This window comes from Symphalangus syndactylus, chromosome 14, assembly GCF_028878055.3.
Source record: "Symphalangus syndactylus isolate Jambi chromosome 14, NHGRI_mSymSyn1-v2.1_pri, whole genome shotgun sequence".
Lineage (NCBI taxonomy): Eukaryota > Metazoa > Chordata > Mammalia > Primates > Hylobatidae > Symphalangus > Symphalangus syndactylus.
The window spans coordinates 86,864,636-86,880,828 of NC_072436.2; the positions used below are offsets into that span (position 1 = coordinate 86,864,636).

The 16,193-nt window shown below is 35.2% G+C and overlaps 1 protein-coding gene across 11 annotated transcripts in view; it reads left to right on the forward strand.

The window, feature by feature from the left end:
* The window catches only part of PSME4 (proteasome activator subunit 4), a 133,304-nt gene that overhangs the window by 50,530 nt on the left and 66,581 nt on the right, over positions 1 to 16,193 (forward strand). For all 11 annotated transcript variants that reach the window (XM_055240427.2, XM_055240426.2, XM_055240429.2 and 8 more), the window contains 9 exons: positions 206 to 273; positions 1,398 to 1,613; positions 2,157 to 2,314; positions 3,264 to 3,359; positions 12,749 to 12,804; positions 14,038 to 14,094; positions 14,312 to 14,367; positions 14,459 to 14,557; positions 16,025 to 16,087. In XM_055240427.2, coding sequence (XP_055096402.1) covers positions 206 to 273; positions 1,398 to 1,613; positions 2,157 to 2,314; positions 3,264 to 3,359; positions 12,749 to 12,804; positions 14,038 to 14,094; positions 14,312 to 14,367; positions 14,459 to 14,557; positions 16,025 to 16,087 — 869 coding nt within the window. The remainder of the gene's footprint in view (positions 1 to 205; positions 274 to 1,397; positions 1,614 to 2,156; positions 2,315 to 3,263; positions 3,360 to 12,748; positions 12,805 to 14,037; positions 14,095 to 14,311; positions 14,368 to 14,458; positions 14,558 to 16,024; positions 16,088 to 16,193) is intronic.

The window sequence follows — 16,193 nt, forward strand, 5'->3', positions numbered from 1 at the left end:
AAGTCTTGGTTGGTGTGTTTATTTTCTTGAAAATTCTGTTTCTACCTCCTTTTGGAGCAAGCTCAGCTTCATGAAGAAGAAATAAAAAGTCTTCCTAAAAGAGGTTTTCCTCAGCTTTTGGAAATATTAAATAGAAATATTTTAAAATGCTGTATTTAGTTGAATGCATAGTTTTTCCCCCCTAATAGTATTTTGCTGTTTTTAGATGATGATGTATTAAATGATGAAGAGCTAGACAAGGAATTACTATGGAATCTTCAACTTTTGTCTGAGGTATTGTAAATCTTTGGAATAAGAAACATGACTGTGAAAACATTGACTTGCTTTTAGGATTTAGCTCTTTCTGACAACATGACTTTAAAACATATGAAAAGTCAGAGTTTTGGAAATTTGATGAGGCTTCAGAAAATCAGAATGTGTCATACTCTTGTTGTCAAAGGAGTGGTATAGTTGATCACTGCATTTTCAGCCATCTACTTAGTTTTACCAGTTAATTCTAATATGGGTAACTCATTAATTGAAAAAGTTGATCAGATTTGGGAATTTTTTTGGTCTACACTTTAAATTTGGCCATCAATCAAACTTCAGTTTTCTTTTCTTTTCCTTTCATTTTCTTTTCTTTTTTCTTCTTTTTGTCTCACTCTGTCGCCCACACTGGAGTGCAGTGGCGCGATCTCGGCTCACTGCAAACTCTGCCTCCCGGCTTCACGCCATTCTCCTGCCTCAGCCTCCCAAGTAGCTGGGACTACAGGCATCCACCACCGCGCCCGGCTAATTTTTTGTATTTTCAGTAGAGACGGGGTTTCACTTTGTTAGCCAGAATGGTCTCAATGTCCTGACCTCGTGATCTGCCTGCCTTGGCCTCCCAAAGTGCTGGGATTACAGGTGTGAGCCACTGCGTCTGGCCCAAACTTCAGTTTTCTTTATCAGTTTTTTCAGAAGTTTAATTAGGGCCGGGTGTCGTGGCTCACGCCTGTAATCGCAGCGCTTTGGGAGGCCGAGGCGGTCGGATCACTAGGTCAGGAGATTGAGACCACCCAGGCCAACATGGTGAAACCTCGTCTCTACTAAAAATACAAAAATTAGCTGGGCATGGTGGTGTGTGCCTGTAATTCCAGCTACTTGAGAGGCTGAGGTAGGAGAATTGCTTGAATAGAATAGACCTTTGAAAGGGATGTTACTATGGTGCGTGAAAGCTTAAGCTCAGAAAATGTGTTTGATTTTAAAAAGAATTAATTATTAGAATGCAGTTAAAGTGACAATCCTAAAATTAATTAAAGTCATATAGAGAAACACTATTTTAGACTGTGTTAGTGGCCAAACATTGAACTTTGCATTAATGATTGGTTCTTGTTCTTTTAACCAAAATATCTTCAACTATTTTTTCCTCTTTTTAGATTACTCGAGTGGATGGAAGGAAGTTGCTTCTTTATAGGGAGCAGCTTGTAAAGATTCTCCAAAGAACTCTACATTTAACCTGTAAGCAGGGTTACACTCTGTCTTGTAACCTTTTGCATCATCTTCTCCGTTCTACCACACTTATCTACCCTACAGAATACTGCAGTGTGCCAGGTGGCTTTGACAAGCCTCCTTCTGAATACTTTCCTATCAAGGCAAGCATTTTCAATACTTTAGGATTCAAAAATATGTTGATTTTCTGTTTTAAGGGATTCAAAATGTTATTTTTTCTTGCAAATAAAGATGTTAGTTTTTTTATTTTTAAGATAAATTATTAAAACTATTATTGGAATATGTGAAACTTGTGCTGTCTCACTTTGCATGGAACTGAAACTAGTTTTCTTTCCTATTGATATGTGAAACAACTTGGTATATATTCCTTATCTAATGTCTATAGTTCAATATAATTTTATTGCTAAAGTAAGCCTCACATAAACTCATCATCACTCTTACAGTATCACTCTTAGAGCAAACTCATATTATAATGAGTACTCTTCTGGGAGACTTTTTTCAGGAGTGATAACAAAGAGGCAATAAGATGTTGTTTTCATGCTACTTTTTTGTATATCATTTGCTACCTTAGGTTTGGATTATGTTTACATTTTCTTTTAAATTTAAAAAATTGTGTATATATATGTAGGTTTGTTGTTGTTGTTTTTAATTTCTCAACTTGCTGAGTAGATGCTGTTCTTTTCTAGGACTGGGGCAAACCCGGGGACTTGTGGAATCTGGGAATCCAGTGGCATGTTCCTTCTTCAGAAGAAGTGTCTTTTGCCTTTTATCTTTTGGACTCCTTTCTTCAGCCTGAGCTCATCAAACTCCAGCATTGTGGGGATGGAAAACTTGAAATGTCTAGGTTGGTTTTATTTTATAATTAGAGTTATTCCGTTGCAGACTAAAGAAGTCTTTTGTGGCTTTATCTGTGGCATATCTCATGTATTCATTTTCAATTGTGTTTTGAAAATCTGCTATACATGTACTTAGAAAATCATTTAATACAATGTTGTATAACAGAAAATTTGACAACACTTAAACATTTTAAACCCAAAAATTGTAGGTTTCTTTTTCTATTTTTGTTTATTACCTTCTGCTTAGCAGTTTCACTTGTCTTTTGGAAAGTGGGTGTGGATATGCCTCCTTTGAAAGGAGTGCCTGCTTTCCTAGACTCAGCTAAGACTTTATTGGGTTCTCAAAATGTTATGTTAAGAATTATTTCTATGAGATTTTTTTTTCCGTCTCCCACAGGTATTTAACAAGAAGTAAGTATTTGAAACATTAGACTTTCATAGTTTGAAAGTTTCTAAAATAAAAGCAAGAAAATTGATGTGTCAAACACCAGAAATTTTTCATAAGCAGATTTAGGAATGGGCTTGGAGAAAGAAGTGTGACTGACTAACATCAATTCTGTCGTACTCTGAACTGCTTTTTGGAAGTAAATGTTTAACTAGTCGCATTTTTAAAAGATGGATTAAGCTGGAAGATCTTCTGTAGCAATATTTCCTCTTTTTGTTAGTGGCAGTGGTCTTTGGTAAAGCGATGCTTAAATTAACAGTTGTTTCACAAAGGGCAGTTAATTATTGTTACTTGTGATTATTTAGAGCCTGTTTAAATGTAAGCAGGCATAATGTTAGCAATAAATATATATTTAATTGGTCTTCACTGTTAAGTTGGTAAACTGAAGACATTTGCTATTTCTTTACCTTAATCACTTATATCCCCACATGAGAAAACTTCTGTGCTAGGCTCTAGCAGGCTTATTAAATAGGGATTTGGAAATATGAAAATGCCTTTTTTTTTTTTTCTAGAGATGATATTCTGCAGAGTCTGACTATAGTGCACAACTGTTTAATTGGCTCTGGAAACCTCCTACCTCCATTGAAAGGAGAGCCAGTTACTAACTTGTAAGTAAAAATAACTATTTTCCACTTTACATATATTTTAAGTCTTAGTCACTTAATGAGTTACTGGTTTGTTGTTATTATTGCTGTTATTTCTGTATCACTTTAACCTTTTTATTTGTCACTGTTAAGGTCAAAAATACCGGAGGCACAATTTAGGTTTATAAACCTGAAGGCTTTATTCAGATTTTCACATGGTACCAGGATAGAATAACGTTAGGTATTAATTTTAAAAGATCAAATGTGGAGATATTAAGTTAATCTGTTAGTTTAGTGAGTTAATTAAGATAAATACTGTTCTTTTAAAAAGGAAAAATACTGCTTTCTTTTGTCTGTAGCAAATGTTGATTTAGGATTTTGTAGCAAAAAACTTTAAAAAAAAAGATCTGCAATCTTACTCATTATGATTTTGAATTGGTTTTATGATTTTTTAAGTGCTTTTCAGAGTATTATTACTTCAAATGAATAGCTAAATTGAATCCATTGTTAATTCCGCCATTTAAGGTGAAAAAAAATTAAGTTAGAATAAAATCAGCAGAGGCCCAGTGTGGTGGCTTATGAGGCAGGTGGATCTTTTGAGTGCAGGAGCTCGAGATCAGCCTGGATGACATGGCAAACACCTGTCTCTACAAAAAAATACAAAAATGAGCTGGACGTGGTGGCGCATACCTGTAGTCCCAGCTGAGGTGGGAGGATTGCTTGAGCCCGGGAGGCAGAGGTTGCAGTGAGCCGAGATCATGCTGCTGCACTCTAGCCTGGGCAGTAGAGTGAGACCCTGTCTCAAAAAAATTTTAAAAAAGAAAAAGAATAAAATCAGCAGTATATATTAATTTTAGTTTAATTATTAAGTAGATAGATAATAATTTAAATATACTAAGATCTTTTTTTCAACATCAATATCTTGTTACTAAGCAAGTTAATGAAATTACGTGTAAATCACATTCAAATGAGTAAGTGCCCTCTCTTCCCTCTCAAAAAACAGAAAGGGGAAAATGATTTACTGATTTTGCAACAAAAATGTTAAAAAGCCTCAAGAAGTGGTTTCAAAATGTGGCTACATATCTTTCCCATACTTTGTGTAGTCATTGTTTGGAGACATGTATTTCCCATTTTGTTCACTCCAAAAACTGTTCTTAGGCATTGAACTTTTTAGATTATTAAGTTTAAGAAGGAGAAGTTAGGGTCATTTCAGGTAAGGAAATCTGTTATAAGTGTGTCTAGGAATTTGCCGAATTCTTTTTAAAGAACTTTTGTTTTTCATTAGTTTTGTTGTTTGATATAAGAGCAGTTGTACCAGTATTCATTTTTGTTAAAAAAAGATTGATTTTGGACAATATTTAAAAATAAGAGGCTTCAAAAATTGTTTTGATTTTCACCTATGATCTTAACAGTGTGTAATACAGTGAGAACTTGACCCTTTTATGGCAGGCAAAAAGCTATTTCATACTAAACAAACTTTGCACATCAGCAAATTGAGTTCTGCTTGAAGGTGTCAACAATTAGAATTGTGGTCATTTAATCCAATAATTTATCTAAGAGCAAAAGCATGTATTTTTAATGTTAGTAAATTTTTAGTACTGAGTAATCATTAGGATGCACTGCTGAAGGGTCAGCTAAAGAGGCCAAGGGATTTTCCTTGCAGTACATATCAGCCTGTATCTCGATGCCATGTACACTGTAATAGTGAATTAAAGCAAAAGGCTTTATCCTTTGAAATAAATGTGCATCATGACAAAAGCTTCATATATTTGATTATTATAAAGCCAATTAGATTTTTTTATAATGAAGTGCATTTTAATAAGGAAAAGAATATATTATGATAATCTTATGAATACCATATGATACAGACTATTAGTTTATATTACTATATATTATAAGCTATAAAATTGATCCTGAGTATCCTTTTATCGGCTTTTCCCAGAAAAGTTAAAAAGGAAAAGATAAATTTAGCCTGAAAGGTTTTGTGTTTTAGCACTTGCACATTTAGAGTGAAAATTTAATGTATTAATATAATGAAGTAATAAAAATCTATATTAAATATATGTATGTTTATATATTTAAACATATATAGATTAAAATATAAAATGCTTCCTGATACATACTTAATATAATGAAATAAAACAAAACTTCAATTTTTAAAAATAATTGAATAATACGTATTTTTAGGTTTCTTTTTAGTTACATATATCTATGGGGGATAATGATTGTATAAAGTAGAATTAAGAATAAATGAACAGGTCTTTGCCTTTGAATTGCCAAAAGAGGGAGTTTTCAGTCTTCCTTTGACTTTTACAAGTTATTAATAGAATTGTATTTAATTTATAACTAGCATTACCTTCAGCTGAAACTTTATTTTGGCAAAGTATAGCTTTTTACGTTTATTTCCTATGTGTAACATTTTTACTTTTTTTTAACAGATGGTTAATCTCATAAAGTACCATAAAATAAAATAGCCTTTAAAATTTCTAAAATGCTTACTTTAATATAGGTTAGTAATTGTTCAAATCTTCTAAATCTAAATTGATTTGAAAAAACTAATACAGTAATTCCAATAAATGGTCCCATTGTTCTGTCATACGAATTCGTACTGCCTGGTGTGAAGAATGAATATCAGTAGCATAATTTATGGTGATTATCAGCAGATCAATTTGAAACTAGTAGAGAAAGAGAATTAACTTAGCACATTAGTTGCTCCATAGGAAATGGGAAAATATACTAGGTCACGGAGAAAATGAAACACATAACTGTAATGAATATTTTAGTGTGATGTCTAAGATGTCTGAGGAAAGTATCTATTGTTAATAACAGTTTGGCTGTGGTATTAGGAGACAGGAGACATTATGCATTTTCTGAAATACCAGACCAGTTTTTAGAAGCACATAGCAATTCATAAGATTTTTTTTTTTTTTTTTTGAGACAGAGTCTCGCTCTTTTGCCCAGGCTGTAGTGGTGGGATCTCAGCTCACTGCGACCTCCACCTCCTGGGTTCAAGCAATTGTCCTTCCTCAGCCTCCTGAGTAGCTGGGATTACTGGCATCCGCCACCACACCCAGCTAATTTTTGTATTTTAATTTTTTTTGAGGTGGAGTTTTGCTTTTGTCACCCAGGCTAGAGTATAATGGCGCTATCTTGGCTCACTGCAACCTCTGCCTTCCAGGTTCAAGCGATTATCCTGCCTCACATTCTCAAGTAGCTAGTATCGCAGGCGTGTGCCACCATGCCTGGCTAATTTTTTTTCGTATTTTTAGTAGAGATAGGGTTTCACCATGGTGGCCAGGCTGGTCTCGAACTCCTGATCTCAAGTGATCCACCTGCCTCGACCTCCAAAAGTGCTGGGATTATAGGCATGAGCCACCACATTCAGCCTCATATAATTCTTTTTTTTAAACATTTAAACTTCTATGAATCTTAGGTAAAATTCTAGCTGCTATAATTTTTTTTGTTGGATTACTCAGTATTAAGATTGCCATGTGTATTAGTAGTCTTTGTCTTCTGGAAGAAAGAGTACAGTGATAAAAAAACAAAACAAACAAAAAATCCCTAGAAGCTTAGTTTACTTCTTTTTTTCTTCTTCTTCTTTAAAAAAATAAATAAATAAAGACAAGGTCTCACTATGTTGCCCAGGCTGGTCCCTGAGCTCAAGTGATCCTCCCACCTGGGCCTCCCAAAGTGCTAGGATTACAGGTGTGAGCCACCACACCAGCTTGTTGTTTTTTTGTTTTTTTTTTTTTTGTTTTTTTGAGATAGGGTCTTGCTCTGTTGCCCAGGTTGGAATGCAGTGATGCAATCTTGATTCACTGCACCCTCCATCTCCTGGGTTCAAGTGATACTCCCACTTCAGCTCCCGAATAGCTGGGACTGTAGGCGTGGGTCACCATGCCCAGCTAATTTTTGTATTTTTTGTGGAGATGGGATTTTGCTATGTTGCCTAGGCTGGTGTCAATTTCCTGAGCTCAGGCAATCTGCCTGTCTCCACATCCAAAAGTGCTGGGATTACTGGCAGGCATGAACCACCACGCCCAGCCAAAGCTTAGGTTACTTTTTAGTTTTCCTGTGAGAATATCCAACTTAGTCCTAATAGGGTATGTGGGATGGTCTTAAAATCTCATTGTTCAGGGAAGTGGCTACTAAATGGGAAAACCTATCTTCTGTGCTATATTCTTATATTAGAGATTGACAAAAAATAAAAAGCCAAGTCCTAAGCATAAAAGTAAATGATCTACCTAATGGTATCCACTTTGGGGATGCCATGTACCTTTGGGCCTTTAGCAGTATAGGCTTACTAAATATCTTTTTTTTTTTTTTTTTTTTTTTTGAAACAGAGTTTCACTCTTGTTGCCCAGGCTGGAGTGCAGTGGCGCAATCTCAGCTCACTGCAACCTCCGCCTCCCAGGTTCAAGTGATTCTCCAGTCTCAGCCTCCCAAGTAGCTGGGATTACAGGCGTGTGCCCCCATGCCTGGCTAATTTTTGTATTTTTAGTAGAGATGGGGTTTCACCATCTTGGCCAGGCTGGTCTTGAACTCCTGACCTCATGATCCACCTGCCTCTGCCTCCCAAAGTGCTGGGATCACAGGCGTGAGCCACTGCGCCTGGCCACTAAATATCTTATACTTACTATAAACTTTACAATTTCAAAGGATGGATATAATAAAGTAATTGTGGGTAATTAAGGGTAAATTTTTTCTTATTTCGTACCATTGAAAACAATTTGAATTTTTAACAGTTTTGTCAGATATCACAGGTTGTTGAATTAATCTTAAAATAGGACCTATTTTGCTCTTAGAACCTTTAGATAATGTTTTAAGAGAAATATTTGTGGTATAGTTTATACTCATAATTCTACCTTTATAGATGTGGAAGTTGGATTATGTCTTTCCAGAGCCACAGGAATTCTGGACCCTTGCCTTTAATCCTGAAATCATCATTAATTTTTCCTTTTGCAGTCCATTCTCTAAATAATCTTTTAGGTCTAACCAGCTATCACAGGATGCAAAAAACTAACATCTAAAAAACAGGGTTACTCAAGGTAGAGGAGTCATTTTTCATCTCAAAATATTTCTTTACTTTGTGCCCCCTTTCCTCTGATAGATTTATTACGTCATTTTTAGTTAAATCATCCTTAGGATCTCAACTTTTACTAACTTTTCACTGAGAGAAATTCATACTTAAGGTCTAATAGTGAGACCATTTCATTGATATGTGAAAGGATGTGTTGCTTATGCAATGAGGGGCAGGGCTAGCTAACGTCTCTTGGCACCTCCAGGAAACTACCCAGCTCTGCTGGGGGAGCTGCACACAGAAAAGGAAACAGTTACTACTCCACGGTGAGTAACCCTGTTTTCTCCTTATTTCACCTTCTGACTGTTTTCATTTATTTTTAAAAGCTTGTGTGTCAGACTTGGAAGTAGTTCCTGTTTTCAGAGTTAATTTAAAATCTAGCAGCATATAAGATTTCTCTTTACTTAGCAACTCTTTGTTCACTTGGCGGGATAAGAGCCAGGTTTTCATTTGTGTTTATAGTTATTATTGCTACCTAGGATTGAATTGGATAATAGAACACAAAAATAGGCCTAATTGTCTCTTGTGAAACATTTGTACTTTGAAGGAAAAAAAATCTGTTAGTGGCTTGGTTTTACATCCTTTGTGTTTATTTTTATTTGGAAGGGGAAGGGTTATTGGGAAGATAGGATGTTCTTTCACTTATACACAGGAAGAATTTTATATTATTGTTTACAGCTGTTTCATGACAATTCACCCAGCCTTCATTTACATATGTGATTTGTATTATATATTTTGTTTTTGTGTTATTAGTTATTTCTTTTTCACCATCCCTTCTTTCCTACCAGTGATTCTTTTCATAGTCTTGCTCTAATCGTATCTAAAGAAGATTCCCATCTAGTGGTACGAATGCTATAGTTGTTGAAAATTCATAGGTCTTTTTTTAGTGGTACAAATATTTTAATACATTTTACTATAAGTTAGGTGGCCTGGTACTATCTAGAAGCTATGAAGCAGATTTAACTTTATTATTATTACATAGAGGGTGTTATTTACAGTATGTTGTGCTGGAATTATTTTTTTGAATTGTATTGTTCCTTAGGTTAAATGATACTATGGTTTGTAAAATGAACTAGTGAATGAGTAGGATGGATTTCACATGAGGAAGGGGGAGGTAGTGATGGAATTTGATTTAACTTACATATTGTTACTATAGCTTTTAGTCAGAATATAGATCTGTAAGACAGTGCCTTAAGCCTATTCACCTAAGATTATGTGCATAGCTAAAAGCTACCAGAACAGTTTTATATATCAGAGATTACATCCTGGGCACAACTAGATCTATAATGTCACAAAGAGATACAGTCATAATATTTTACTTGGGTAATGGATAGAGATTTCTTTTAGTAAAAAATCTTCTAAAGGTCAGAAGAGGTAGGGCACTATGGCTCATGCCTGTAATCCCAGTGCTTTGGGAGGTGGAGGTGGATTACTTGGGGCCAGGCGTTTGAGACCAGCTTGGACACCATAGCGAGACCCTGTCTCTACCAAAAAATAAACAAATTAGCTGGCGTGGTGGTGTGTACCTGTAGTACCCGCTACTGAAGAGCCTGAGGTGTATGTGAGTCCACTTGAGCCGGGAAGGTTGGGGCTGCAGTGAGCCATGATCGTACCATTGCTCTGCAGCCTGGGTGGCAGAGGGAGACCCTGTCTTGAAAAATAAATAAATAAATAGCTACACTTGCTGGGAAGCATTTATTGTAAATCATGTTAATCCAGTTAATTTGTGGTAGGCAAGAAGAGATCAAATTATGGTGGATAAGAATAAATAAAAGCTGTAATGTATACTACCCAGATATGTCCTATATATATATAGTCTTTTTGGTGTAGTTAGGGGATTGGACCCACAGCATACCAAAATACATTTATACTCAAGAGCCCCAGTAGGCCCCGTAGAGCTTGCATACACGAAAAGTCAGCCCTCCATATGTGTAGATTTCTCATCTGGCTAATACATTTAGTTGAAAAAAAAATCTGCGTGTAAGCAGACCCACACCTGTGTTGTTCAAGGGTCAACTCTATGTAGGAGATATGGAAGCTGTATTTTAATCCAAGTTTTAAAAGTAGAGGAAGAAGATAAGGCTTTTATTTAAATATATTACTTAATATTTTACAATCTTATACAGGGTTTTTTAAAGTAGTCAGCATAGGTGATAATTTTTCAAATTCCCTGATAAGAAAACAATTCAAAGTGTCACATGGATTTTAAGAAATTTGGTGTCAGGACTCTTAGATGAAACTTGTTTGAAAAACTTTAAATTCCCAAATGACAGGTTTTTTTGATATAGTAAAAACTATGGAGAATAATTGGTTATAAAGAATGCTTTTTTTCTTATTTGTATAATATGACAGTAACTAAAGTGACAGTAATTAAAATTCATGCTTGATTTAATATTATATGGCATTAGATACAGACAGCATGAGCTGCAGACTGTATATTTCTACTTCAGAAAACTAAGTGTTTGCCGGGCGCGGTGGCTCACGTCTGTAATCCCAGCACTTTGGGAGGCCCAGGCGGGCGGATCACGAGGTCAGGAGATCGAGACCATCCTGGCTAAAACTGTGAAACCCCGTCTCTACTAAAAATACAAAAAAAAAAAATCAGCCTGGCGTGGTGGCGGGCAGCTGTAGTCCCAGCTACTCGGGAGGCTGAGGCGGGAGAATGGCGTGAACCCGGGAGGCGGAGCTTGCCGTGAGCCGAGATTGCGCCATTGCACTCCAGCCTGGGCCACAGAGCGAGACTCCATCTCAAAAAAAAAAAAAGAAAAAGAAAAAAAAAGAAAACTAAGTGTTTATGGCAGCAGTGGGGAGACACATACTCTAATGGGATGGCTCATAACAAGCACTTCCCCTTGCTCTAACAATGGGCGAGGGGAGGGTGGGAACTCTCTTGTGCTTTATTCTTGTTACTCTTGAGTACAGGCCTTTTCTCTTTGGTGAACTCTAATTTCAGTAAAGACATGACGTTCATGTAAAGGAATCCGATTTTATTTTTTACTAACAGATTTTGGATACATACATATTTTTGATCATGCAAAAATATAAAAGATGCTCAAGTTTGCCAGTGGTTGAAGCTTTATAGAAGGAAAACAAAATTTTAAGAGGAATTTGATCTTGAAAGTCTGAAAAAGCAAATTAACGTTTGATACTATTAATATAAAATATTAGTGAGCTTTGAAGTAAGTTCGTGGAAAAGAAGCCATTCTTTGTTTATACTCTATGGGCTTGGTTTTGAAACTGGAGAAGGTATTGTTGCTATCCTCTTTACTGGGTTATGGTGAGAAAAATAGTTAAATAACTGACATTTTAGAAATACGTTTTTACCTATTACTTAAATACCTGAATTCATAACTGTCAAATATTAAGGTAGAGATAACCCATTTAATTCAGCTACTTTTTGAGGGTATACAATATAGCTGGGGATGTGTTGATTTAAAAATAGTATTTTCTTCATGGCAAGTGTTGTGCAGTTCATTGGTGATTAGTAATAATAATAAGATTGCTGTTTATCAACTCTGTATATGTTTGCCTCATTTGTGCCTGTTTTTCCTTTTAGAATGTATCTCTTTGTTTAATAAAAGCTTTGAATTGAATCTTATATTTGGAAATAAAGTACTGAAAATTGAGGTATATTTTTCACTAAAGAAAATGTAGATTTCAGATATATCAATTCTCATTTTCCTATAAAATCTGTTCTTGCCTATGTAAAAAGTGACTTTTAACTGTTTAATGAATTTGACTGGCTGGGTCTGGTTGTGGTAGCCTTGTGGAGCAGGGCTACCGCCTAAAGGCTCAGGGTAGCCTCTGGTCGTGGTATCATAATTCCTTATGGCAGATCTTTAATTAGGAAACAGTGATTTTTACACCTGAATTTCTTCGAAAAGAGTGTCTTATGACTGCACATGTTAGGAGAGATGTGTTTGACTGATCTTAAGAGGAAGGGTAATGATTAAATAAGCTTGTCAGCTCTATATGCTTTAGTAAAATTTGTGAGTTTTTACTATTGTACCATTATTAAGCTGACTTTTCTTTATCTAAATGTTTATCATATTTAATCTTTTACATTTGAATATTGGATATCAATATTATGTTCCTTTAGGAGGCCTCCTGAAGTCACTAAATTTTTTCTTTAAGATAAATAACATGATTCTTACTGAAACAGCATTGATCTTGAGAAAGATAGATTGATTTTTCCCATTGAAGATGGGAAATCTGTGTCTGTTAAAAGAACATTATCTTTGTTTTGGCTTAAACAGTCCAGCAATGAAACTTTTCCCTTTAATACTTCATATTGGTATTATTAATAAATGCAAGCACTCTTGTTTTTGTACAGAGTACCAAGTATGGTGTCCTTGGAAGAGACAAAGTTATATACTGGACTTGAACATGGTATGTGAATCCTAATCTGAGTAAATCTGTGTGGATTATTTTTGTCAGTAACTCCACAAGGACTAAAATGAAGTATGAAGTAGTGTTTTTGTTTTGTTTTGTTTTGAGACAGAGTCTCACTCTGTTGCCCAGGCTGGAGTGTGGTGATGCGATCTCTGCTCACTGTAACCCCTGCCTCCCTGCCTCCCAGATTCAAACGATTCTCCTGCTTCAGCCTCCCAAATAGTTAAGATTACAGGTGTGCACCACCAAGCCCAGCTAAGTTTTATATTTTTGGTAGGGACAGAGTTTCACCGTGGTGGCCAGGCTGGTCTCCAGCTCCTGACATCAAGTGATCTACCCACCTCTGCTTCCCAGAGTGCTGGGGGATTACAACCGTGAGCCACTCCGCCCGGCCTAAAATGAAGTAGTTTTGTATTATGATGTTCCTAATCTCTTTTCTGACATATGAAAAGAATATTAATTATACAGCAGTCATTTTTGCCTTTTCTGGGGAAACTGGAAAATTATTATATAAAGAATAGCCAGTAAGAAATTGGGTCAGTCTGTATTTGAATGCTATGTACAGAGGTAGGCTTTTATATATCATAATGCTCATTTATGTTTAAAATTATTCTAGCACTTATATACTTGGTGTAAATAGGAATATTGTAACCCTATCTTTGAATAAACTTTATACTTTCCTATCATAGTAAATTAAGTTTTATAATAACATTTACGTAAAACATTTTATCGTTAATGTTCTGAATCTCACGTTAAATTTAGCACCCTTTCTCACTGCTGGATTAACACCAAAGTTAGTTACATACATTAATTGCTAGGGTGTAATTGCTTGATTTAGGTCACCCACAACTAATTAGAAAATTCCATGTATTTTAATCTCTAATTAGTGACTAGAGCCTTTGAAATATTGGCAAAGGTGGTTTTTCTTTCCCTCGCCCCTCCCACCTTCTTGCCCCATGAAGTTTTATAAGCAGGCCATTTTATTTTTTATTATTATTATTATTTTTCTTTATCTTGAAGCGTGATAGACATCTCATAAGCAGGTCATTGAAGTATAGAGGTTTTAGAAGTTGCTGTAACATGCCTAGCCACTAATCCAACTATGGTAAAGGCAGACCTATTTTTTTCTCCAATACTTTATCCCTTCTTGGCCTAACATGTTGATACAAACTTTAAAAGTCTGAGGAGCATGCAGTGTCTAAAATACCTTCTTTTATTTTTTCAAAATAGATCTGTCTCGAGAGAACCACCGAGAAGCAATTGCTACAGTTATAAGGAAACTTCTTAGTAAGTATATCTGTACATTTAACTTATTCGTACTTTGGAATAAGTATTTTGGAATTTTAATCTATAACGTGCATGTGTTTACTTAACTTTTTTTTTCTAAATGGTGAGAATATTGGGCAGTGATTTTTTTTCTTAATGGATTCTTGACTAATGCCTGAAGATTCTTATAGTAGTTCAAAATATTTTAACCAAAATCCTTTTCCTTCTCCCGTTATAGACCATATACTTGATAATTCAGAAGATGATACCAAGTCATTGTTTCTTATTATAAAGGTACAGTTGTCATTTAATAGTTGCATAATGATTAATATGATCAAGCTTGGATTGATGACTTGCAAATACAATTTGAAATTCTTTGACACAGATTATTGGAGACCTTTTACAATTCCAAGGATCTCACAAGCATGAATTTGACTCCCGATGGAAAAGCTTCAACTTAGTAAAGAAATCAATGGAAAATCGGGTCAGTATTTTCACCTAAAAGTCTGCACTAATTTTTTTTAAAGACGTATAATAGCTTTCTAATTTGGGTATTATTCAGCATATAGAAAAAGTTTTCCTAAAAGGAAAAATAGTAGATTTAAAAATATGTAAAAGTTAAAAATATCATGGTAGAAATCAAATGGATCCTAGCAAAAAATGTATTTTTATTATACAGAATCTTCTGCCTGTTTCCATGACAGTCTCTAAACTCTCATTGGGAATTTGGACAATAGCATTGAGGCAACCTTGTAAGAACTTGAAGGAATTTAAAAATAGGAGGAATTATCTATATGCATGAATTTAAAGCATTACACTTTATGTAGATCTGACAAAAAGTTACCTTGTATTATATTCCTGCTGCAGTAGAAGTCATTGTAAGCTTCTTTGGGACCCTGGAAGAAAGAGTATCAGTGTAAGCCAAGAGATGTTCATGGCAGTATTCTTATGCCAGAAACTTTTACTGAAATTGAGTCTAAAAAGGTTGTATGAGTTCATTGTTTAGACAACAGTTGCTAGATACTTTAGACAGAAGGAATGGCATGTAAAAGGGCAAGGAGATATAAAAACATGGCATGCTTTTAGGGGCCAGGGTCTGTAGGGGGTAAACTAGGTTGCTTATACTTTGCTTTGAGAAAGTGCTGCAGTTTTATATTCAGCAGTAGGAGACTCATTAACTGTTCTTAAGTAGATCTGATTTGAATATTGATTGGAAAAGTCAACCCTCAATTCACTAAACATTAAAAAGCTCTGCCACCCCTGTGAACAGTAAGTACAAAGAGATTGATACTGTAAGCAAGAAAGGAAGTTAAACTATTACACTCCAGGTGAAAAACACAGCGTGAGTCAAGTCACTGGTGTTGAAATGGAAATAACATGTTTTGAAAATAGTAGAATTGGGGGGCTTAATGACTAAGGAGCTGTGGTGTGAAAGAAGAAGAGTCTTTGAGCCTCAACTATCTGCCTTTGGTGACCAGATGGAAGATTATATGGATAAAAGCTTAAATGATAACTTTTAGAAATCTAAAAGATATTCTTATTAAATTTTGTAGTAAACATATATGATTACCCTGAAAGGCTATGGCTATTTATAGATTTAAGAGAGTTGGGCAATTGTCTTAGTAGGCTGTTTTCGTCCTTTCAGTATTTAACTGAATAAGAACACAACTCTGCTGCTCTCCCATGCATGGGTCTAATAGTAAACTATCAGAGAAAAACAGGGTGTTGGATGGGCTATGTAAAAGGGGGATATTTCTACTATTAGCCATAAAAATTAATTAAGACAGCATATTTTTATATAAGCCTGAAGTCTTTAGAATAAAGGAAATACCACCACCACTCACCAGTCAACCAGGGGCCTTTTTGACCACTTATTAAGTATTTAGAGGCATCCATTGTTGAAGTCATTTAGGGAAAATGGTGAAGTATTTGTTGCTACTTTGTTTTCCAGCTCCATGGGAAAAAACAACATATCAGAGCACTGTTGATTGACAGAGTAATGTTACAGCATGAGGTAAATATGTTTTTCAGTTATAGTGACTTTTTAAAATGCCAGTTTTCCAGATGAGTATTTAGTTTTGTTTTCATAATTAAATTTTAGTAAATACTTTGCGATTGTT